We start from the raw sequence: 23,909 nt of genomic DNA on the forward strand, positions 1-23,909 counted from the left end.
TATAAGATACTTTTACAAGATAACCTTTTCACATCTTTGTTGGTGCTTCGTCCATGCAATTGAAGTACTGAGTTTCTAAACAAGAAAGTTGGTATCGCTAACCTGTGATGTTAAATTTGCAGTTGAATTTATTGATTGCTACCAAAGTGGGTGAAGAAGGACTTGATATTCAGACGTGCTGCCTTGTGATACGATTTGATCTTCCAGAAACTGTTGCTAGCTTTATACAATCAAGGGGTCGTGCAAGAATGCCTCAGTCTGAATATGCATTTTTGGTGGACAGGTATTTTCTTCTGTGGCTATTGCTTAATCTATCTGTTATGCTTTTAACCCCTACCAAACCATTTACCTGTTCTTAATATTGCAGTGGCAACCAGAAGGAGCTAGGTTTTATAGAAAATTTCAGAAAAGATGAAGCTAGAATGAATGTGGAAATTTCTTCGAGAACATCCGATGAGGGATTTGTTGATCTTGAGGAAAAAGTATATAAAGTGGATATATCGGGTGCCTCTGTCTCTTCTGCATATAGCGTCTCACTATTGCATCATTATTGCTCAAAGCTTCCTCATGATGAGTATGATCTGATTACAATTTTTTTATTTAAACCATTTTCTTTGCTGAAAATTCAGTACTTTTTATAAGGTTATTCAGAATAGTTCATTGTTTTTGCAGGTATTTTGATCCCAAGCCTTTTTACTTTTATCAGGATGATTTAAGGGGGACTATCTGCCGCATAGTTTTGCCGGCCAATGCTCCATTACATGTGATTGTCAGTACACCACAGTCTTCCTTGGAAGCTGCTAAAAAAGATGCTTGTCTGAAGGCCATTGAACAATTGCATAAAACAGGTGCATTGAGCAATTTCCTTTTGCCGACTAAAGAAGATGCAGATGAAGAACCAGAGTCAGATCCTTGTGATTCTGAGGATTCTGAAGGTTGAATTGCAGCAACTAACTATTAAAACGTTGTTTTCAACTTTTCTTTATCTGACGATTGGATATATCCTTATTTATTGGCAGCTGAGGGTTCCCGTGGTGAACTGCATGAGATGCTAGTTCCTGCTATATTGAAGGAATCATTTACTATCTGGAAGAACTCAGTCTGCCTGAACTCGTACTATATACAATTTAGTCCTGTGCCTGAGGACAGGATCTATAAGAAATTTGGCCTTTTTGTCAAAGCACCACTACCCCTCGAGGCTGAGCAAATGGAACTTGAGCTTCACTTGGCACATGGCAGATATGTGAAAACAAAGCTTTTCCAATCAGGACCCTTGGAATTTACTGCAGACGAGGTAAACTTTAGTTTTTCAGTTAATTCTTGCTGCACAAGATACTTCCAAGAATTTACCAGCTACCTATGGACAGATCATCCAAGCAAGGAAGTTTCAAGAGATGTTCCTGAAGGTCATTCTGGACCGATCAGAAATGGTTCCTGAGTATGTTCCTTTGGGGAAGAACTGTTCTTATAAATCAAGCCCTACTCTCTATCTATTGCTTCCTATCCTCCATGATTCTGGGAATAAAGTCACAGTCAATTGGGAGATTGTCAGAAGATGCATATCATCTCCAGTTTTCACAAGGATGGAAAACGGATGCATTCCTTCAGGTCCTCATTTGCAGCTTGCTAACGGTTGTAGAAGTACAAGTGACATCGAGAATAGTTTAGTGTATGTTCCACACAAGAAACAGTTTTACTTTATTGTTAATATTGTTCACGGGAAGGATGCTAACCTCCCACATAAAGATTCAGGTGGCCCAAGCCATGTGCAGCACTTACTTGAAGCGTAAGTAACATGTTTGTTTTTGAAAATTTGGTACTTTTTCAGTGTTAGGATCCTTATTTTTTATGAGGCTAGGGGATAGGGAAGTTTGTTTACTATCAGCACAATCCCTTCCACAATATTGACTGTAGAAGCGATGCACTGCAATGCAATGTCAATGTGGTCGGGAAGATTTGAGCTTGACTACTCCCACGTACTCCATAGATACCAATTAGGCCAGGCCTCGATCACGATGACTAATTTTGCTGCTTCCCCAACTGATATATGCTGTCTTTGTACCTGGACTTGTAGGACAAGTTGTTAGTGTCAGAATCTAAACATCATTAGTTGCACAGTTATTTATTTTTGTTTTTTATGTGGTCTGATTATACTGATGGATATTAGGTTTGGAATTGAACTTAAGTATCCAGAACAATGTCTTCTTCATGCAAAACCACTTTTCCATATGCGCAACTTGCTTCACGACAGGAGGAAAGAGAATATTGGTAAAATCTTGATTCTTTTCTCTTTCAGTCCCATGCAATTCCCATTTATTGAGGATTATAGGTTTCTGCTTAGTGTTTTTTTTTTTTTTTGTAACTTAGTAATTTGATGCTGTGCTGTGCCTCTATTTAAGTAGAGAAGAAATTTAATTTGGTACTTCTTAACTGAGCTTAACCTTTGGGGTTATTGTAAAAATGCTATTAATCCGATACGTAAAGGGGTTCATTTATTATTATTATTTGTAATTTATTATGCAATTACAATGAGAGTAAAATACTAAACTTGAACTTGTAATATTGATGCTTTGTCTTTTGGCAGCTCAATTATATGATTATGAAGCATGGTAGGACTGGCGACCTTTTGAAATTAAGGGAAACAAGGAGAGAACTAGGATATGTGATAAAAAGATTCTGGGAAACCCAAGTAGTTCATAATGAGCGAAAACATGTAGTGCAACACTGATATAGTCCGGTAAAACATACAAACAAGTAGTGCAACAAATGTAAACTGGGACTTCTAGATGATAAAACATACAAACAAGTAGTGCAACAAATGTAAACTGGTAAAACATACAAACAAGTAGTGCAACAAACATACAAACAAGTGGTCTGGTAAAACATAAAAAATTATAAGGGTTAATATATATTTTAAGGTAACAGAATCCTATATAATTATTTGCTCTTTAGAAAAACAAATATCTAGTTTTTGTACTAAATTCAAACTTGTCAAGAAACTAATTGACCTAAAAGTTTTAGCTCATAGGTAAGTCCAGAAAGACTATTTATATTATCACTTACACACACCCCACATGCAAATGTACAAAACAAAGCTGCTCTACCATCTGTGGAGATTTCAACAATAAAGTATTGCCAAGATTTTCTACCTCTTGGTCTAAGATGCTTGAGCATATGTCAATGAACCAATTGACCTAAAAGCTTAAGCTTATAGGTAAGTTCCAGAAAGACTATTTATATCATATTTGACAAACCTATTTAAGAGAAGACGAGGAATAAGAAGAGCCAGCATAAGATTAATTGGGGAAAGAAAAAAGCAGCACTTGTCTTGTTAGGAAAAATGAGACGGAAGAGTGCGGAGAACTCTGACTTTATGTTTGACTGCCAGTGAAAGGTTTAAGAAATACAAAGTAAAAAGAAAACTACAACCAGAGAAATGAGAGTAAAATACTAAACTTGAACTTGTAATATTGATGCTTTGTCTTTTGGCAGCTCAATTATATAATTATGAAGCATGGTAGGACTGGCGACCTTTTGAAATTAAGGGAAACAAGGAGAGCATTAGGATATGTGATAAAAAGATTCTGGGAAACCCAACTAGTTCATATTGAGCGAAAACATGTAGTGCAAATGCTGACATCTTTCCAAAGAAAGACGCTCCTGACATCTCTCTGCTAGTGCTTTTTTACACTTATTATTAGGGTTCCTGCTCTGAAGTATCAAGGTGACTGTAAATGAGTGTCTTGGCTGTTGTGTGGTTCATCGGCTCTTGTGTTCCTGAAAGTTTATTGATAGCTGTCATGGAACCGTTTTAACTAAAAGCTCAAGCTGATAGTTAAAGGTCCACTTCATATTAATAGCTGACACACCCCCACACGTGAATGCCCACTGGGCTCGAAGCGTGCACAACACAGGCCCATATTACCATGTCCTGCAATTAAATCAACAAATGGGGCTGCCAGGAATCGAACCCTGGACCACTTGGTCAAACGGGCTCTGATACCATGTCATGGAACCGTTTTAACTAAAAGCTCAAGCTGATAGTTAAAGGTCCACTTCATATTAATAGCTGACAATAGCTTAATACATTTTTTCCCCATTTCCTTTAGGCATGAAATTTGTTAGATAACAATTTTTTTGTTGTTATTTTATTTTAGCTTATGATTTGTTAATGTCTTTGGACAGTGACAGAAGAGCTTGATGAGTACTTCATTGATTTGCCTCCTGAACTTTGTGAGCTGAAAATAATAGGCTTCTCTAAAGATATTGGGAGTTCAATTTCCCTGCTGCCATCAGTCATGCATCGCTTGGAAAACTTGCTTGTGGCAATTGAACTGAAGAGCACATTATCTGTATCATTTCCAGAGGGAGTTGAAGTGACTGCCTACGGAGTAAGGCCAATCTGCAGAAGTTTCAGATATAAAACCTTGCTTTCATGGGCAAGGAACCAAATTTAGTTGGTTATTGCTCTAGTTATTCGTAATTATCATGCATGGACCTTTTTTTACTGCTAATATACCTTTTAATTGACATTAGGTACTTGAAGCACTCACAACAGAGAGATGTCAGGAGCGTCTTTCTTTGGAAAGACTTGAAATTTTGGGTGATGCATTTCTCAAATATTCAGTTGGTCGTCGTCTCTTTCTTTTGCATGATACCCTTGATGAAGGGGAGCTTACTAGGAGACGATCTAATGTTGTAAACAATTCCAACTTGTTTAAGCTAGCAAGTACAAAAAAATTGCAGGTACATTGAAATCTCTGAAAATAATGTTTGTTTTCCAAATAATAATGACGCTTACATATATATATATACTTGGTATGTATAAGGTTTTGTTTTCTTATGGAGTTGTGCATAATTTTATATTGATAAAAGACTATCTTGTTAAAGGATAAGCAATATTGGAGAATAATGAGGGATACAGTCTGAACAAATTAAAAAAACGAAGATAAAACTGAAGCAATACCCTCTTGTCTTGAACTTCGTTTAAATATTTGAAATATGTAATGAATAAAGAGCAAAAATTCTTTAAGAGAAGATAAAAAGATTAGAAAATAAACTGCATTACCTTCTTAACAATATTGTTAAAAGCATTGGGGCTCTTAAGGCGATGAAACCTTAAATTGCTGAAGGAGCTAGGTGCCACCCTACATAAATAAAGGGTAAAACAAAAACTGTAATGAATTTTCATAAACATGAAACCGTATTTAGTCATTATTTATTTTCATGTTCATGTCCCAAGACCCCAAAAAAGCCAAAAAAAAAAAACATGTTTTCTATATTAATTCATTTTATATTATTATTTTTAGATAGTATAATACATGTTTTCATTGAATTTATATAACGATTTGTTTATTTACAAATAAAAAATACAAAAATACAAACCCTATTAATCCTCGAGGGCCCGGTCCGCCCGACTAGCGCCTAGTGTCTTTTACAACCTTGAAATTATGGGTTAAATGCATTGACGCAGCGGCTTCTCAAATTTGCTTAATGTTTCAATATGATACCTGGATTTCAATTTATGCCGACAAAATAACTAAGGTGTTATCTTTGTTTCAATAAAGTCACTTTGAGAAAAGAATTGGCAATTTGGATGCTGGAATACTGACTCTGATGGTAGATCCCATTGGCACAATATTTTTTACACTTGGCACTGATGTAGCATTATGTTTGTGTCGTAAACCTCTGAGTCAGCATTATGGCAATGAACTCGCCTGAAATGCCAAAATTGAAACAAAGATAAAACTTCATTATTTTATTGGCCTAAATTGAAGTTCAGTTACCACAATGAAATATTAGACAAAGTTGTGTGGCTGGTTGTACTTTTATTCCTTCAATTGTAGATTCTGTTACCAAAATCCCTTTTTAGTACCTTACATTATGCATACTTTGTCCAAAATCCCTTTAATTATTTATGTTTCCTATTTAAACTTTTAAAAGAAGTCGAAATATACTAGAGGCATGTCTTTTCTTTGTTTAGCACCTAGAGCTTGCCTAGGCAGCACCTTATTGAAGGTGCCCCTTCTGAGGGAATTCTGAGTGCTACTGCCTCACATCACTTGAGCTCTTAGGGTTGACAAGTGTTATAGAAAGTCAATGTAATAAATGTATAGCATGCTTAGGCTGCTGTGACAGCTATAGGCTGCTAGTAGGGCCACTATGTTTTCTTTATTATAGGGAAAACCTTGTATAAATATGTGTATTCATCTTAAGTTTAATATATCAATGTAGCATCTTACTCTACATGGTATCCCTTGGATTTCTCTGTATTTTCATGGTCTGTTACATGGTATCAGAGCCTAAGGTCTAAGGTTTCTGAATTCTTTTTTCTGGTAGTATTTCCAGAGTTGTGAAGTATTTCCAGAGTTGTGTTTCTGCAAGGTTCAATATTTTCTGGGTAGTATTTCCCAGGGTTCAATATTTTCTGGGTAGTATTTCCCAGGGTTCCATTTCTGTCAAGAGCTTGGGTCTCTTGAATACTCACTGTTGGGACGTCATTTTATCTCACCACCCCTCTGGTTCATCCTCTCCGCCTCTGATCGGCATTTCCTCACATTCCGGCCACCCTGTATCGTCGTCGATGTAAGAAAAGTCCTCCTGACATGGGATTAGAGCCTTGTTTGGTCTCTGTTTTGGGTTTCTGGATTGAGATTCCAGAATTTGTCTTCGGCTTTATGAGCAGAATTTCTGGGTTTACATTTCTGGGCTGTTTCTTTCAGCATTGTTGTCTGCCTTGTGAGCAGACTGTTTGGACCTAGGGTTCCAAGTCTCGGTTCTTCTTCCGCCGTCGTCGATTCTCTGTTTCCGATTTTTCTGTCCCGTTAGTTTTCCGGTGAATCTTCTTTTGTGCACTGATGTTGCTGGCAGCCTCTTGCATGTGGCTACAACTGAGTTTTGCTTCTCTGTTTCGGAACAAAGCTTGATGTTCTTACGCTGATTTGTTCTTCTAGGCCGCGTGCCCCGGATTATATTTTATATTCTAAAGTATCTTGAGTGTATTGTTTTTAGGACTATGTTATCTGTATTTGTAGCAAGCTGATCATGATTAAAATCCATGCTTCAGCTTGAGGGGGAGTGTTATAGAAAGTCAATATAATAAATGTATAGCATGCTTAGGCTGCTGTGACAGCTATAGGCTGCTAGTAGGGCCACTATGTTTTCTTTATTGTAGGGAAAACCTTGTATAAATATGTGTATTCATCTTAAGTTTAATATATCAATGTAGCATCTTACTCTACATGGTATCCCTTGGATTTCTCTGTATTTTCATGGTCTGTTACAACAAGATTTACTTTCTAGAGAGACGAAAGGGAAAAGGTTGACATCGTAGGCATGGAATGATGACCTTGATTATGACACTCTTGTTTTTTTTCCTCATCGTCTTCAACCAAACCCAAGACTTCTTAGGGGTTCAAAAAACAAAAAAGGCTACTATGTCGTCCTTAGTTCTTTTATCAGATTTGCATATGAAACTTAGCCAGCATAGAAAATATTTAAATAATAATATTTGCTTACCTTTTTATCATTAAGCTTTAGTATCCAACCAAAATTTAACTTATTCTGTTCCTCAGGTATATATACGTGATCAACCATTTGATCCCGCCCAGTTCTTTGCTTTGGGTCGTCCTTGCCCTAAGATTTGTACCAAGGAATCAGAATGGAGTGTTCATTATCAAAATGGAAGCCATGCAGCAGGTCAAGGAAATGCTAATGAAGTTAGATGCAGTAGAGGCCACCATTGGTTACACAAGAAAACAATTGCTGATGTTGTTGAAGCTCTCATTGGAGCATTCATAGTTGACAGTGGCTTTAAAGCTGCAGCTGCATTTCTTAAGTGGCTGGGCATCAGTGTGGACTTTGAATCTTCAGAAGTTATGAATATATACCTGGCAAGTAGTAGGTTCACTTCACGTGCTCCATCAATGGACATTTCTTCCCTTGAAAGTTCGTTGGGTCATCAATTTCTTAACAAAGGTCTGCTTCTTCAAGCATTTGTGCATCCTTCCTATAATAAGCACGAAGGAGGCTGCTATCAGGTATGTGTGATCTTTCTGATTAGTCATTAAGCTGCAAGAAATGCTCTGTTCATATGAATACTTTCCAGACTAGGGCCTTGGGAGGATTTCTATTGATACTGCAAGCTTCTAACCACTTTGATTTTCTCAATCAGAGACTTGAGTTTCTTGGAGATGCTGTCTTGGATTACTTGATCACGTCATATCTATTTTCAGTTTATCCGAAGTTAAAGCCTGGTCATTTGACTGATCTGAGATCAGCTTTGGTGAACAACAGGGCCTTTGCCAGTGTTTCAATTGATCGATCTTTTCATAAGTTTATTATATGTGATTCAAGCAAGCTCTCAGAAGCCATAAAAAATTATGAAAATTCTTTTAAAGGACTTGCATCAGATAGGGGTTTGCTTGAAGGACCAAAGTGTCCAAAGGTAAGAACCCAAAACTTCATGTAATTCAGGCTTTTTTTTTCAAATCTTTATCTACTTATTTTTTTTTTATTCAGGTGCTTGGAGATTTGGTCGAGTCTTGTCTGGGAGCTACTCTTCTAGACACAGGATTCAATCTAAATTATATCTGGAAATTAATGATATCATTCCTTGGTCCACTTTTGAATTCTCCGAATGTGCAGTTGAGTCCGTTTAGAGAACTACGTGAACTTTGCCAATCTCGCAATTGGGATTTGCAGTATCCTACACTTCTGAAGGAAAGAATTTTTTTGGTTGAAGCAAAAGTAAATGGTGAAGATGTATGTCTTTCTGCTTCTGCAAGCAACCCAAATAAAAAAGAGGCTATCAGAAATGCTTCAGAGCAAATATTTGTGAAGTTGAAGGTGAAAATTTGTTTCTTGATCTAATACCATACGTTTTCTCTTTAAAACTTAGATTTAAATATGAGTTTGCCTAGTTTGTGTTTTTTACTTCTACAATCCAAAAAGTTTCTATTATTTGTATATTTCAAGAATGCTTTGGAAGGCATATTGAAAACGACATAAAGACAAAGGTCCAAATGGAACTTGTCAGCAACTTGAAATTTTAGCTTATATTTCTGCCTGCATGGGGATAGGATTTTCCCTTGTGATTGCATAAATACCTGCATTGATCAATGAGTAAGTTAAAAATTCTTATATCAAATCTATGCATGGAATTTTAACATAAATATGAATTGGAAATTATGATGACATACAAAAAGTTCAATAATACGTGTGCTAGAATCCCAAAGTTTCCAAGCACAAACAAATGAGCTCGAATTGGAACTTGGAAATTAGCATTGTTGTCTTCCAAAATTTAGCAGAAACTTGGTGTCAAGGAACCAGTTGACCTAAAAGGTTAAGCTAATAGATAAAGCAGACGAATAGATTTTATTATTATATCTGACACACCCGTATGCAAATGCCTTTTAGGTTTGAAATGTACACAAGGCAGGTCTATCTTACCATGTGTTGAAATTTCATTAAAAAATGGAATTTTCAGGAATTAAACCCTCAACTACTTAGTCTAAGAGGCTTTTATATCATGTGAACTGTTATAGACCATGAAAATAGAGAGAAATCCATGGGATACCATGTAAGCCTACATGAATATATTTTACTTAAGAGCAATACAAGGTTCTCCTTCAATCAAGGAGACATTGTAGGCCCACAGCAGCCTACAGCAGTCCTATAGCAGCCTAAGCATGCTTTAGTTGACTAAGGCATGCTTAAATTACATTTATTACATTCAATTGTTATGGAACACTCCCCCTCAAGCTGAAGCATGGATTTTAATCATGCTCAACTTGCTATAGATACAAATAACATAATCTTAAAGACAGTGTCCTCAAGATACTTTAGAACATAAAATATAATCCGGGAGACGCAACCTAGAAGAGCAAATTGGACAGGAGAGACAATGGCGGAACATCAAGCTTTGTCGGAAACAGAGAAGCAAAACTCAGTTGAAGCAACATACAAGAGGCTGCCAGCAACGTCAATGCACGCAAGGAGATTCACCGAAAAACTAACCGGACAGACAGGCCAGAAACAGTGAGGTGACGACAGCGGAAGAAGAACTGAGACTTGGAACCCTAGGTCCAAACAGACTGTTTACAAGGCAGATAGTAATGCTGAAAGAAACAGCCCAAAAATATAAACCCAGAAATTCTGCTCACAAAGCAGAATTTTTTTTAATGGAATCTCAATCTAGAAACCCAAAACAGAAGCTAAAAGAAGGCTCCGATACCATGTTATATAGACCATGAAAATAGAGAGAAATCCATGGGATATAGCTTACATGAATCTATTTTACTTAAGAGCAATGCACATATATATATATGCAAGGTTCTCCTTCAATCAAGGAGACATGTACGCCCACAGAAGCCTAAGCATGCTTTAGTTGACTTAGGCATGCTTACATTTATTACATTCAATTATTATGCAACATAAACAAACACCCAGCTCACCACAGAAGGTACTCTAAAGGAGGAGGATTGTCTCACATATATAAGGAGCCATATAGCTTCCTAATTAAGCAATGTGGAATATCTAACACACCCCTCATGCCCAGAACCATTTGGAGCGTAAAGCATATATCCATATGTGACTCTACTTTGAATATAAGGCTCTAATACCATGTCAAGGAATTAGTTGACTTAAAAGCTTATGCTAATAGGTAAAGTCCAAGAATAGCTTTTATTATTATATTTGACACTTGGAACTAGAAACAGGGATTCCAGCTTTCTGTTTGGTGGATACATATGAAGTAAAATTCCTATTTTTCCTTGTCTGTCTGAAAAAGTTTATTTTCCACGAAGTGTTCTATTTTAAATCTCTGCAGGTCCATCTCAATTTCTAAACCCTTGTTTATTTTGCAGCCTTTTTCTCTTCTTGTTTGACCTTGTAGTTTTTATGCTTAAAGAATTTGTGTATAAGGTGCATTCTTTTATTTACATGTAAAACGTCAAAATACTGTTCACCAATCTTCTATTCGTTATTGTGAATTTATATGCTTACTATGAAACTGTGCCTCCCGTAGTAATTGATATCAAACTCGTTAATATAATGTAACTCATTGGCATTATGCACCTTAGATTGTGACATCCATTTTTTTATTTATCCATTTATAATTTTGTGAATTTCTTTTCAGAATAATCTACACGAATGGTATTCATATCTTCATAAATACTGTAAAATTTGTCAATATGATGTATTAACCCCTGTGCTTATTCCTAATTCAATTATGTTCCTCCATGATTGGCTCATGCGTGTTTCAAGATGTAAAAGCGACTTGCATGTATTCTCTTGGCCTAATGACCAGAAAGATCCAAAATGTACCAAAAATATTAAATTTTTATTCAATTCGTCTGATGTTATTAATTCCTTCCTGAACTTTATTCTCGTACCAATTTCAGCCAATTGGTATAAAAGTAAGCTAACTGAAGTTTGATAATTTTTTCAGTCTTAATGGATTCTTTAAAATCAATATAAATTCAGAGAAGTTGTTCATATTAGATGACATTTGTCTGCTTCATAGTTAATGCTTTTGTTGTTAGGTGGGTAGATACTAGATGACATTTATGTGACAGTTAAAGTCCTACATGCATAAAGCTAGATGAGTCTGTGGTATGAAGATATGCTATTCCACTTGGCTCTCAAAGTTTTGGCTTTATTGGCAGATTAATTAACTACTATGGGAGAAAAGTTCATATGGGAACTATTTTTTCATAGCAACAGTAGCATTAGGATGATCTTATAATAAGATCTCTACAAATTAAATATGTATTGAAATTTACATGGCTTATTTGGTGCCTTTTTTTAAGATTGAAGTGATTAAGATTGTACCAATTCAAATGCATGTTTGTATTTCTAATAAACGTCTTGACCAGGGATATAATTTTTTTAATTCAGGCAGCTGCTACTTTGGACTTCTGAAGTATTATCTTAGTGTAACTATGATGTCAAATCTTTTTATTGCTTACCTCTATTTGGAGATACATCTGAGGTTTGCTGAAAGAGTAAATTGGTTTTTGTCAAATCTTGATAAAGAAAATGATAGGGTAGATACATTGTTTTCATATGCCCATGACTGTTTCCAAGGCATTCGTTTTAACAGAAAGCAATTTGCTTTTTTGATTTGATTGGTATTGCAGGATAAAGGCTATATTCCCAAGTCTAACTATCTGGAAAAAGTTTTAAAGACTACCCAAAAGATGGAACCCAAATTGATTGGATATGATGAGACCCCTGTAGACTTTTCTGCTTCTCTTGCCACCGAACTTGAAAGGTTGAAGATAAAAGAGCCTGGCTGCAGCAACATCAACCCTATTATTAGTAAACTAAAAGAGACTGAATTCAGCTACTTGAACCCCAAAATTACTAGATTAAGTGTTGCAGTTGCAAGTAAGCAGCCCCATTCTCCCTCACAAGTTGTTGGCCAGTCTAGTGAAACCACTTCATCTTCTAAATCTGAGACACTGACCACAGGTTTGTCATGATTGCATTACATTTAAATGTAAAAATATTTTAACATATACTCATGCTTGCTTGGATTTCCAGATGGATCGTATCAGAGATCAGCAAAATCACGTTTATACGAAGCGTGTGCTGCTAACTGTTGGAAACCTCCATCATTCGAGTGCTGTTCTGAAGAAGGACCAGGCCACTTGAAGAAGTATGATTCTGATCTAATTTGGTGGTTCTCAAATATCTGTTTTCGAATGGCATCTTTATCTAGAAATTATATCAACTCAATTAGAGTTGGGACTTGAGTAATTAGGAACTTTTAAACTAAAAGTAATGGTGGGTCTACCGTTATTTGAGGCTTGTCTTCCTTAACCATCAAGTGTGATAGCAAAAAGGAAACTGAAGTCAGATTCATTTAGTATTTTTTGCAATGGTCCCTCATCATGAAAAGACTGGTGGTTGCCTTTGAAATTGTTGGTGGAAAACTGTGTTGTGAACTAACCAAGGTGTATTAATATCTGAATTTGCAGTTTCACATTTAAGGTTGTTATGGAGATAGAAGCACCTGAAATGATTATTGAGTGTTATGGGGAAGCCAGGTCTAAGAAGAAAAGCGCTGCGGATCATGCAGCTGAAGGGGCACTTTGGTACCTCAGACATCAGGGCTACTTGAATTGATATTGGCATAGTCAGCTTGCAAATCCTAACCCATATTGTTTGCTGAAGGGGCACTTTGGTACCTCAGACATCAGAGCTACTTGAATTGATATTGGCCTCGTCTTTAGCTTGCAAATCCTAACCCATATTGTTGAAGATGGCAGATGAGTTTTAACATACTATGGAATTGGAAGCTAAGCTTCAAACCATGTTTGTCTAATAGTTGCCATCTTTTGTGATGTCATTTTTTGAAAAAAAAAAACAGTATATTTGATGTATATAAATATGGGACATTTACTGAATACATAAATTGGATATTCGACATAGTTTTAATATGCAGGATATGAATTTTGGGATGTGTAGTTGAAAAAATTGGATATTATCCCAGCTTCCTACATAAAACAGGACCAGAGTTTTATTATTCAGATATAATAATTTGTCAAATGCAATGTTTGTTGGAAAATAACTGTCATTTTATATTTTTATCATTCTTTCCGGTAACCTCTAGTTGTATTCGAATTAAAGTGCACATCCCAAATTTTCTTTTCAATGCTACCAGTTCAATGGCCACCACCAGTCCTGCCATTGTTATAAGCACCATTATTGATATATAAATTAGAGTACTAAAACGAAGGAGAAAATAATGGGAAAAAGGACATGAAACTGAAAAAAATGAAGAAGCTTGCTACTAAACAAGCGTATTATCTAATGTTTGTAATTGTCTATAGACCACTGAATGTTTTATTTGTCAGATCTTAATGTAAGATATACGATTGGGTCTTAATTATTAGTTTGAGTTTTTAGTTGAGTTGGTTTCATGACATGATATCGAGTCCTGGCAACCTCATTAATTTGTGGAATTAAAAATACATGGTGGGATGGATCTGTGTTGTGCACGCGGCTAGCCTAAAAGGCATTTATGTGTGGGTGTGTGTCATGTGGGTTGGACCTGTGTTATACACGCTGCAAGTCCAATGAGCATTGGCGTGTGGGTGCGTGTCAGATCTTAATATAAGATATATCTGTAGGATAAAACTGATGCCATTGAACTTCTTAATATGTCTTATGGTACTGTACTTGCAGGTATCCGGTACTATCCGATTCTAATGAGACTACTCGTACTCTGTATAAAAGGGTATGAGATAAAAAAAAAAAAAAACATCACCTGTGACAGGTATTGGAATACTCCCAGTGTATTCGGTACCCGTTACCCTTCATAAATATTTTATATATTAAAAAATATTATTATTTTTTAGATGTAAAATGTGGAATTCAAATCTCAACCTTTTGTTCTTCAATCAATGGGTGATACTAATAAGGTTTGTGGAGTGGTGAAGGCCACGATGGGATTGACGGTGGCGGTGGCATTGCAAATGACCATCCTTAGCAAGAGTTTTTTTTTTTAAAGGAGGAGGAGGCAAAAGTTAAGGATATACTATATTTTAAGCAACAAAATTACATAACATAAATTATAAAATTATAGGTGTTCAACTGTCGGTTGGGTTCGGTTATCGGTTTAAACACGTACTAAGAAGATGCTTGGTTGGGTAAAAAAGCATTAAACAATAGGCATTAAACAATAGGAATGAGAATATGTTATTTCTATTTAATTATGACATGGAATGTAATATACTTTGATAAAGTTTAAACTAATTAGTTTAATATTCTTAAAAAAACTAATTAGTTTAATATAAGGTATTTATTTTATAGTTAGTGATATAATAAATTATAAGACAAGCATAAAATTTGATTTCAGAAAAAAGATACGCAGAAAATTTAATAAATTAGATTACATACATAAAATTTAATGGAATAAAATTTTAAAATCTAAAAATTATAACATCAGGTCAGATAAGAAAAAGGTAGTTTTCTCAAAGCGCATATAGAGAAAAAGACAATGGTTTAGGTTCTAAAATGTTTTCCAACATTAATTTCTATTATAATAAATCTATTAAACTTTTATTTCGGTCGGTTCGGTTAATTTGGTACTTTTTTCATAAAAACCGAACCGGCTGATATTACCGATATATTTTACGAACGAAGATGAAAACTGAACCAAATAAACCGAAATTTATCGGTTCGGTCGGTTATTTCGATTCGGTTGAGTTTTTTTAACACCCCTAACATAAACTTCGTTTTTCTATAGTTGTTTGGTTTTCCGATCTGAGACTCATCAGATAATCTTTAAGTGAATTTCGTTTTTTTATTCAGCTAGTATATGCTCTATTTTTGTTATATTAAAGATATTATTTGTTATAAAATTTGAATATTAAATAAATAATATTAATATAAGTTGGAGGTGTGAAATTAATATCAAAGATATTTTATGTCACCGGTAGAAAAATATGTCATACTATGGAAGGATTATTATGTAATTGCATGTCATGCTATGTAAGGACTATTATGTAATTTTATTATTTTATAAAATATTTTCTTACTTTTTTTTAAGTAAAGGTGGGTTACAGGTTAAGATCGGAATGCAAAAATCCTAACTAGGTTGCCACTTCTACAAAACCAATCAAAAACCCAAACCCAAATTTTATTAAAAGGAGGAAAAAAATACAAGAAAAAACTAAGAGAAACGAAATTGTTCTAAACAATACATATCATAAATCTATTTCAAAAAGCTGGTGTAGAATTCCACCAAATAATATGATCCGTTGCGACTCCAAATTTAGCCAATACATCAGTCGTTCTATTTCCTTCACGAAAAATATGAGTAACATTTAGATCCATAGAAGAACAATACCGAAAACAAGCAATACAATCCTGTCGCAGTGCCCATGGAATAACTAGAGAGCGCTTCCTAAGCAAATTTACTATATAAACATAATCGTATTCCACCCAAAGTTTGTGCCATCCTTTTTCCCAAGCAATCTGAATAGCAAAAATAACGGCTTTCAATTCGGAAATATGCGCAGAGGGGGGTATCCACTCGAAATGCAAAACAACCCAGAGCAAATCCTTGAGTAGTGCGAAACACTCCCCATGTGCCCCCATTCCTGTATTAACGTTTGTAGGACCATCTGCGTTAATATTGAGCCATCTCGGTGGAGGACGGATCTAAATAACACTAACTGTATTAGGAGCTCTAGGGGGTCTAAAGGGAATACGTAACCGTCTAAGAACACGAAGCTCATCAACGTTGTTTTTCATATGACCTTTATTACAAATACCGCCTTCATGAATCATAATCCAAAGCTTACGAAGTAGAAGATGAATTGATGGTGTTTCATTCTTAAAAATCGCAATATTTTTAGTGTGCCACATAATCCAAACCAAACTAACTCCAACTGCCCATAACAAACCAACTTGAGAACTGAAGCTATGATTTAAACAATTCAAAATAAGAGTAACTAGAGAATCTATCAATATGATATGTTTACCAAAAAGAGAGCCCAATGCTCTCCAAGCAACCTAAGAAAAAGAACAGTGAACTAGAATATGTTCATCTGAGGCTGCTTTGCATAAAATATAATGGGAAACAGTAGGCATGCCACGCTTCTGCAATTGGTCATGCGTGGGCAAGTAACCCAATAAAGCCCTCCAGCAAACGATCAAACGAGAAGAAAGAATGACTTCAGACCAAATAAACTTGCATCATTGAACCATTGCTGCATTATTATCCAATAAAAATAAAAATCATTGACAGTAAAAGTACTTGAAGAAGAACCTGTCCAGACGCAGAACTCCTCATCATCACCGCCACGCCTAATCTCCATAATATGTTGCTGCAAAACTTCTCCTTCTTCATAAATCGCGATAGTTGTGCATCTATTGTTCACGGTTCAAAAATAACATATAGTGGGATCACATTGCTTGGATTTATTCGGCAATACTCTATGAAGCATTTAACATCACTAGAATCAACAATAAGAATTAATAAGCTAAGAACTTTGTTTGGACCGTACATTGTTTGCATGGCCATATGCATGTCAAATGATGTTGAATTAACACGTGGAAAAGTGTAGAATCTCTCTTGTAAAATATCGCAGTTTATTTTTGTTGAAAGTCGAAGAAACTTTGATTCACCACCCATATATGTCATGTCCCTCTGTTCTACATTGGTCGTTCCACGTGATTAGGGGTGTGCATCGGTTCGGTTTAAATCGCATACCGAACAAAACCAATTCAATTCGGTTTTTCGGTTCGGTTTTTTTAATATTTTTCAATTCGGCATCGATTTTAATTTTAATTGTATTTCCGTATTCGGTTCGATTCGATTTAATAAAAAATGTAAAAAACCGAACCGCACCGAATTACGTATATATATATATATATTTGATTTTACAAGTTTAATTTATTATTATTGTTGTTGAGATAATAATTAAAATATATATATTTTGAAATATTTCAATTCTTGTTGTTGTTGAGGTAAATTTAGACCCTGTTTGTTTGGGGAAAAATATTCTCCATAAAAATATTTTTCCAATTTTCCAGTGTTTGTTTTGGCAAAAAAATAAGTAAGTCAAAGGAAAATAAGTGGTAAGTCAATGGAAAAGGAATGAAGAAATAAGGGAAAATATTTCACCATTTTCAAAAGGGTAAAACATTTTCCCCAAAACATACGTGTTTAGAGAAAAATTGGAAAATCTGTTTTTTTTTTTTTTTGTTCCAAATCACTTATTAATGGTTGTTTCTCAATTTTATCACAACATTTTAATTTTACTGCTCCGGATGAAAAAGTTAAAAAAATAAATAAATAAAGGAGAATAAAACGATGTCGTAATATACCAAGGTTGGAGCGAATATGAAACACGAAAAACATGAATAACGTGAAAACGTTACAAAACACGAGAATATGAAAAAAAAACCCGCAAAAAACATGAAAAGGTGAACAAACGCAAAAAACACAGAAACACAAAAAAAGCAAATCTGAAAACGCACAAAATATGAACGTGAAAGTGACAAAACACGAAATGTACAAAAACATGAAAAATACAAAAAACACGAAAACGTGAAAAATTCGAAAAACACGAAAACGCAAAAAATGTTAAAACACAAAAACATGACAATACGTGAAAAACATGAAAAGACGAAAAATGCAAACAAAACACGAAAATGTGGAAAATACGAAAAATATGAAAAAAAAAATGTGAAAACACGAAAAAGTAATAAAATGCGAAAAGTGAAAAACGCGAAAAAAAATGGTGAAAAACCAAAAAATTAAACGTGAAAACACACAAAAAAAAGCAAAAAAAAAACAAAATAATGTTAATAACACGTGAAAACGTACAATTTATAATAATAGATTTGAGGGTAATGTTATCTTTTGAATGAAAAATTATACTCCCTCTCCATTCTCAAATAAGTGTCGTTTTAGATAATTGTTTTTGTTCTTTTTTAAGTGTCGTTTTCGCTTTTCAATAAAATTTAGTATAGTTTTTTGGTCTAATCATTTAAATTTTGTCTTGATTTATGTGTTTTTTTAACTTTCAAAGTTTCTTCTCCAATCATTATAGGAGAGATAATTTTTGGGTGTTGTTAAACCCAGCCCCAAATTCCCACCCCTAGCCCCGTGAAAGGATGAAAATACCCTTTCATGGGTTTTGGGGAGGAAAAAGCTATTTTTTTTTCTCTCCCGACACGCGGGCGTGTGCCTATCACGCCTCACCGTGTGGTCGGGCGTGATCGCTACACGCCCGACCACACGGTGAGACGTGGGGCTATCACGCCCGACCACAAGGTGAGGCGTGATAGGCACACGCCCGCGTGTCGGGAGAGCAAAAAAAATAGCTAGTCCGCTATTGAATTAAATCCGTAAATACCTGTTACGTAAAAAAAATTAGTCCGCTGTTGAATTAAACCCGTAAAAAAATTAGTCCGGTATTGAATTTAACCCGTAAATACCTGAATTAACAAAATAAAAATTTAACTAAAATTAACAAAATAAAGATTTAGTTAAATTAAACAAAATAAAATTTACAACAACTAAAATTTACAACATAAAAATTTAGTTAAACTAAATTAAACAAACTAAAAATTACAAAAAATTAATTAAATTAATTAAAACCCCTCGGGCGTATGAACATCACGCCCGAATCATAGGTCGGGCGTATGAACATCACGCCCGAACCATAGGTCGGGCGTATGAACATCACGCCCGACCTATGGTGCGGGCGTATGAACATCATGCCCGAACCATAGGTCGGGCGTGATAGCCTCACGCCCGAACCACAGGTCGGGCGTGATATTCATACGCCGGAACCGTAGGTCGGGCGTGATGTTCATACGCCCGACTGCGATTCCGGCGTTTTTAAAAAATCACCCACAGATTCAATTTTTAAGCTTAAATCAAAAAACAAAAACGGTAAATCTTATTATTTTCGCTTTCCCTTTACGGTTGTTGTTACACTCCATGTTTTGGTTCATAAATTAGTCCGGATTTGATCAAAGAGTGTGTAGGGTATTTGAGAGGTTTTGTGTTTTTTCAAATTTTGGGTAAAGGGTAGTTTGGTCTTTTCATGGGGTTAGGGGTGGAAATTCATGGCTGGGTTTAGTAATCCACTAATTTTTATTTAGTTAATCCATATAAATTTATTAATTTAAGTGCATATTAATTTGTTTCTTAATTTGTATGAAAATTCTAAAATGACACTTATTTGAGAATGGAGGGAGTATATTTTTTTCAATCTTATTCTACTAACCAAACATATAAATAGTTATTCTTAAAGAATTTCTATTCCATTCCTTTGGAATAATAATTCTATTCCATTCCATTTCATTCCGCGAACCAAACGATACCTTATAGTTTATATGTGTTTTTTATGCTTAATTTGTGCTTAATAAATGTCAACCTCTTTTTTGTGTTTTATATACACAATGGAAAATAAAAAAAAAATATAGAAAATCTATATTTAGTGGTTGAAAAATATTTTTCAGTGTTGTAGCCAAACACCGAAAAATATTTTTTTTTCATGCACAATATTTTTCCTTTATAAAATTTTCCAAAACACAATATTTTCCCCCAAACAAACAGGGCCTTAATAAGTAAATATAGTGGTTTTTATTTGTTATTTGTTATTTTTAAATTAATTAGTTTGAACCGAACCGAACCGCATATTTCGATTCGGTTTTACCTATTATTCGGTTCGGTATCGGTGTCAATTATTTTAATTATTTTTGTACTCATTTTTTCGATTCGGTTCGGTTATATATAGACCTCGCCATGGGCCGATGAGCCCACCCGGCCCGAGCCCAGGCCCATTTAGCCGGGCCTAGACACATAAAATTAGTGTCAGGCCCGGCCCGGCCCGGCTCAAGCCCGAATAAGCCCGTCTAGAAAATGGGCGGGCTTGGGCTATATAAATACCTGTCGGGCCTGGTCCGGCCCGGCCCGTTATCTATATATACATTTATAAATTTAATATTTATTTAAATGCCTCATATATATACTCTCTAACTCTATCTATTTTTTATTGTTATATTGTAATTTTATTTTGAATTTAACTATTAGTTTATTATAATTTTCTAAGACTTATTAACTATTATGTTTATTATTTTTTATTAAAAAAAGTGAGTAATTTATTTTAATTGAATTTTTTTTAATATAGATATGGGCTTGGGCGGGCGGGCTTGGGATTCCTTTTTTAGGCCCAGACCCGTCGGAGCCCGAGCCCGACTCTAATTAGTGTGGGCTTGGGTTGGGCTTGGTCTTATCAGATTTTATCACAAGCCCGACAGGCCCGGCCCAGCCCGGCCCATGCCGGCCCATGCCGAGGTCTAGTTATATACCACTGCACACCCCTGCACGCGATCACACCCAAAACATGGTCGGTTGACATGCTGTAACTATTGAGAAACAAACACATTGCCAAAACAAAATTGAGGAGAAAAACAGTAAAAAAAAATTCGTAGTTCAAACAATTGCGGAACAAGCAACAAATTGCGAAAGAAATTTGCTTCAGAGTTCAAACAACTGCGGAAACAGGACAACAAACTGCGAAAAAAATTTGTTTCATAGTACTTCACATTTAATGTAACTGTGAAGTCCATTTATTTTGCAGTAAATCGCAGTTAAACTAACTACGAACCTTATTCTCATAAACTATAAATCCAAATGCTTCGCAGTTTACGATTATGCGGAGCAAAATCGTGAACCCATCAGACTGGATAAACCCTTCAAATTTTAGTTTCCAAAATGTAAATTAATTTAAAATACACAAAACCAAACTATATAAATGAATTTATGTATGTAACATCTATAAAATACTTATATGAAAAGTATAGATCTTGGATTGGTTTATGAAATTGAAGTTGGATTGCAAAAAATGAGAAGTGAAATATGCAGTGTTTAAATAAGTATAAATATGTATACGGACCTCTTAGGCAAAATAATAAAGGGAGGAGGAGGAGCTAGGGATGCAACTGGGCGGGGGCCCCGCCCCGTTTTGGGCAGGTTCGGGAAATGGTATCCCTATCCTGCACGGATCCCCGTACTAAATGTAGAAATGGAGGATTGTATCTCTAACCAGTTGAACCATCATCAAACATCCTAACCATCTCAACTTATTCTATTTCTTGTTAATCATTCACTAAGTAAGTGACAAATATTAAGATGTTTAAATATTAGAATTTCTGAACAATTGATAAAATTTAATTTTTCTTTTGTTAACCACATCATTCACTAATCGTAACCACTCCGGACTAGCCATTCGGAGGCCCTCGTAGTCACCATTAACATCGCCGGCTTTAAGATGCACCGGGTGCTAGTGGACACGGGGAGCTCGGTGAACCTGCTCACCTGGAGAGCGCTCCGTGCTATGAAGAATACTCATACGGCCCTCCGTGCCAGAACTTTTCCCCTGGTTGGCTTGTCAGAAATAGAAGTCCCCGTGAAGGGAGTCATCTCTCTGCCAATGATCCTCGCCGAAAGCGACGAACAAGTAGAGGACACCGCTGAATAGGTGGTGGTGGACATCCCCTTGGCCTATAACGCTATTATCGGAAGACCTCTCCTGGCTAGCCTCAAAGATACAATTGATATCTCCGACCTATGCTTGACTTTGCCGCGTCGAGGCGGCAAAATCACCGTCCAAGGAGACCGCATCTTGGCCAAGAAACTGCAATGGGAGGCGACTCAACCTCGGACGACACTCTATCTTGAAGACGGTCTGATGGATATGAGGGGGTACAATCCCACGCCGATTGAACCAGTCAGCGACTGCCCCATCGGGGAGAACAAGACACTGAAGATTGGGACCAAGCTCCCACCTCCTCTAGCCAGTGAGATAAAGGCCGTCCCGGCTGAGCATTCGGACGTATTCGCTTGGTGCACCGAAGATATCACAGGTGTCTCACCCGAGCAAGCGACCCACAGATTGAACATCGACCCTTCCGTCAAACCTCTAAAGCAGAAGAAATGGGTACAGGCGAAGGACAAGCAAGCAGCTGTCAAGGCAGAGATCGAGAAGCTGTTAGCTGTAAAATTTATTCGTGAGGTCCACTATCCTGATTGGCTTTCTAATGTTGTACTTGTAAAGAAAGCCAGCGGAAAGTACCGCATGTGTGTAGACTTTACGAATGTTAATAAAGCATGCCCCAAGGATTCCTACCTGTTGCCTAACATAGATCAGCTTCTAGACCAGACAGCCGATCGCAAAATCCTGTCCCAGTTTGATGCCATCGCTGGTTTTCAGCAAATCCCTCTGGACCCGGCCGATGCCGAAAAGACCTCCTTCATAACGCATGAAGGCGCGTATTGCTACAACGTAATGCCCTTCGGTTTGAAGAATGCAGGAGCCATATATCAGCGACTAATAGACAAAATGTTCGCTCACCTCATCGGCAAGACGGTACAAGTATACATAGACGACATGGTCGTCCTAAGCACTAATGAGAGCGACCACCCACGTGACTTAGCGGAGGTGTTTAAAATTTTCCGAGATTACAACCTCAAGCTAAACCCGGAGAAATGTTTCTTCGGCATTCGCAGCGGCAAGTTCCTTGGTTGCGTGGTCTCGGAGAAGGGTATCGAGCCCAATCCCGCAAAGATCGAGGCAATTTTAGAAATGAAAGCTCCACGCAACCTGCAGGGGGTTCAAAGACTCAACGGAAGGGTAATCGCCTTGGGATGATTCATCTCCTGTTTGGCACAGCGTTGTCTCCCCTTTTACAAGGCAATAAAAAAGGATCATCCCTTCAAATGGTCTACGGACTGTCAGGCGGCATTCAATGCCATCAAAACTTTCCTCGCCATGCCGCCCCTACTATCAGTACCGAAGCAGGGACGAGACATACAACTATACTTCACCATTGCCGACGAAACTGTGGCAGTGGTTCTCACTCAGGACGAAGGCACGGAAATGTATCCAATTTACTTCTTGAGCAAGGTACTCAAAGGGGCAGAGATCCGGTACTCCGAGGTCGAAAAGGCTCTTTTCGCCATCACACAAGCATCCGAGCGCCTGCGGCCATATTTCCAGGCACACACTGTTATCATCAGAACTAACTATCCTCTCAAGAAGGCAGTCCAGAGACCAGAGGTCTCCGGTCGCATCACCAACTGGTCAGTTTGACGTACGTTTTGAGCCTCGCACAGCAATCAAGGCTCAAGTGCTGTCTGATTTCATCACCAAATTCACCGGGTCATCGACCAATGAGCTCACCCGGGCAGAAAATGTCAACGGAAATCTATGGACCATAAGCGTAGATGGCTCTTGCTGCCCGGGCTGAGCAGGCGCGGGGATCGCCATTCAGGGACCCGACAACCTCCGCTTACGTTACGCCATCTGACTGAATTTCCCAACCATGAACAATCAAGTGGAGTATGAGGCTCTGATCGCGACCCTCCGGCTAGC

The 23,909-nt window shown here is 36.6% G+C and overlaps 1 protein-coding gene across 2 annotated transcripts in view; it reads left to right on the forward strand.

Moving 5' to 3' along the window:
- LOC136202338 (dicer-like protein 4) overlaps nt 1–13,382 on the forward strand; it is a 47,430-nt gene extending 34,048 nt beyond the window's left edge. For both annotated transcript variants that reach the window (XM_065992896.1, XM_065992897.1), the window contains 14 exons: nt 123–283; nt 368–574; nt 673–935; nt 1,020–1,294; nt 1,368–1,786; nt 2,168–2,268; nt 4,186–4,391; nt 4,537–4,746; nt 7,575–8,039; nt 8,174–8,446; nt 8,521–8,847; nt 12,141–12,474; nt 12,547–12,661; nt 12,984–13,382. In XM_065992896.1, coding sequence (XP_065848968.1) covers nt 123–283; nt 368–574; nt 673–935; nt 1,020–1,294; nt 1,368–1,786; nt 2,168–2,268; nt 4,186–4,391; nt 4,537–4,746; nt 7,575–8,039; nt 8,174–8,446; nt 8,521–8,847; nt 12,141–12,474; nt 12,547–12,661; nt 12,984–13,131 — 3,504 coding nt within the window. In that variant the 3' untranslated portion in view covers nt 13,132–13,382. The remainder of the gene's footprint in view (nt 1–122; nt 284–367; nt 575–672; nt 936–1,019; nt 1,295–1,367; nt 1,787–2,167; nt 2,269–4,185; nt 4,392–4,536; nt 4,747–7,574; nt 8,040–8,173; nt 8,447–8,520; nt 8,848–12,140; nt 12,475–12,546; nt 12,662–12,983) is intronic.
- Nucleotides 13,383–23,909: the final 10,527 nt, after the last annotated feature.

Source organism: Euphorbia lathyris, chromosome 8, assembly GCF_963576675.1.
Source record: "Euphorbia lathyris chromosome 8, ddEupLath1.1, whole genome shotgun sequence".
Classification (NCBI taxonomy): Eukaryota; Viridiplantae; Streptophyta; class Magnoliopsida; order Malpighiales; family Euphorbiaceae; genus Euphorbia; species Euphorbia lathyris.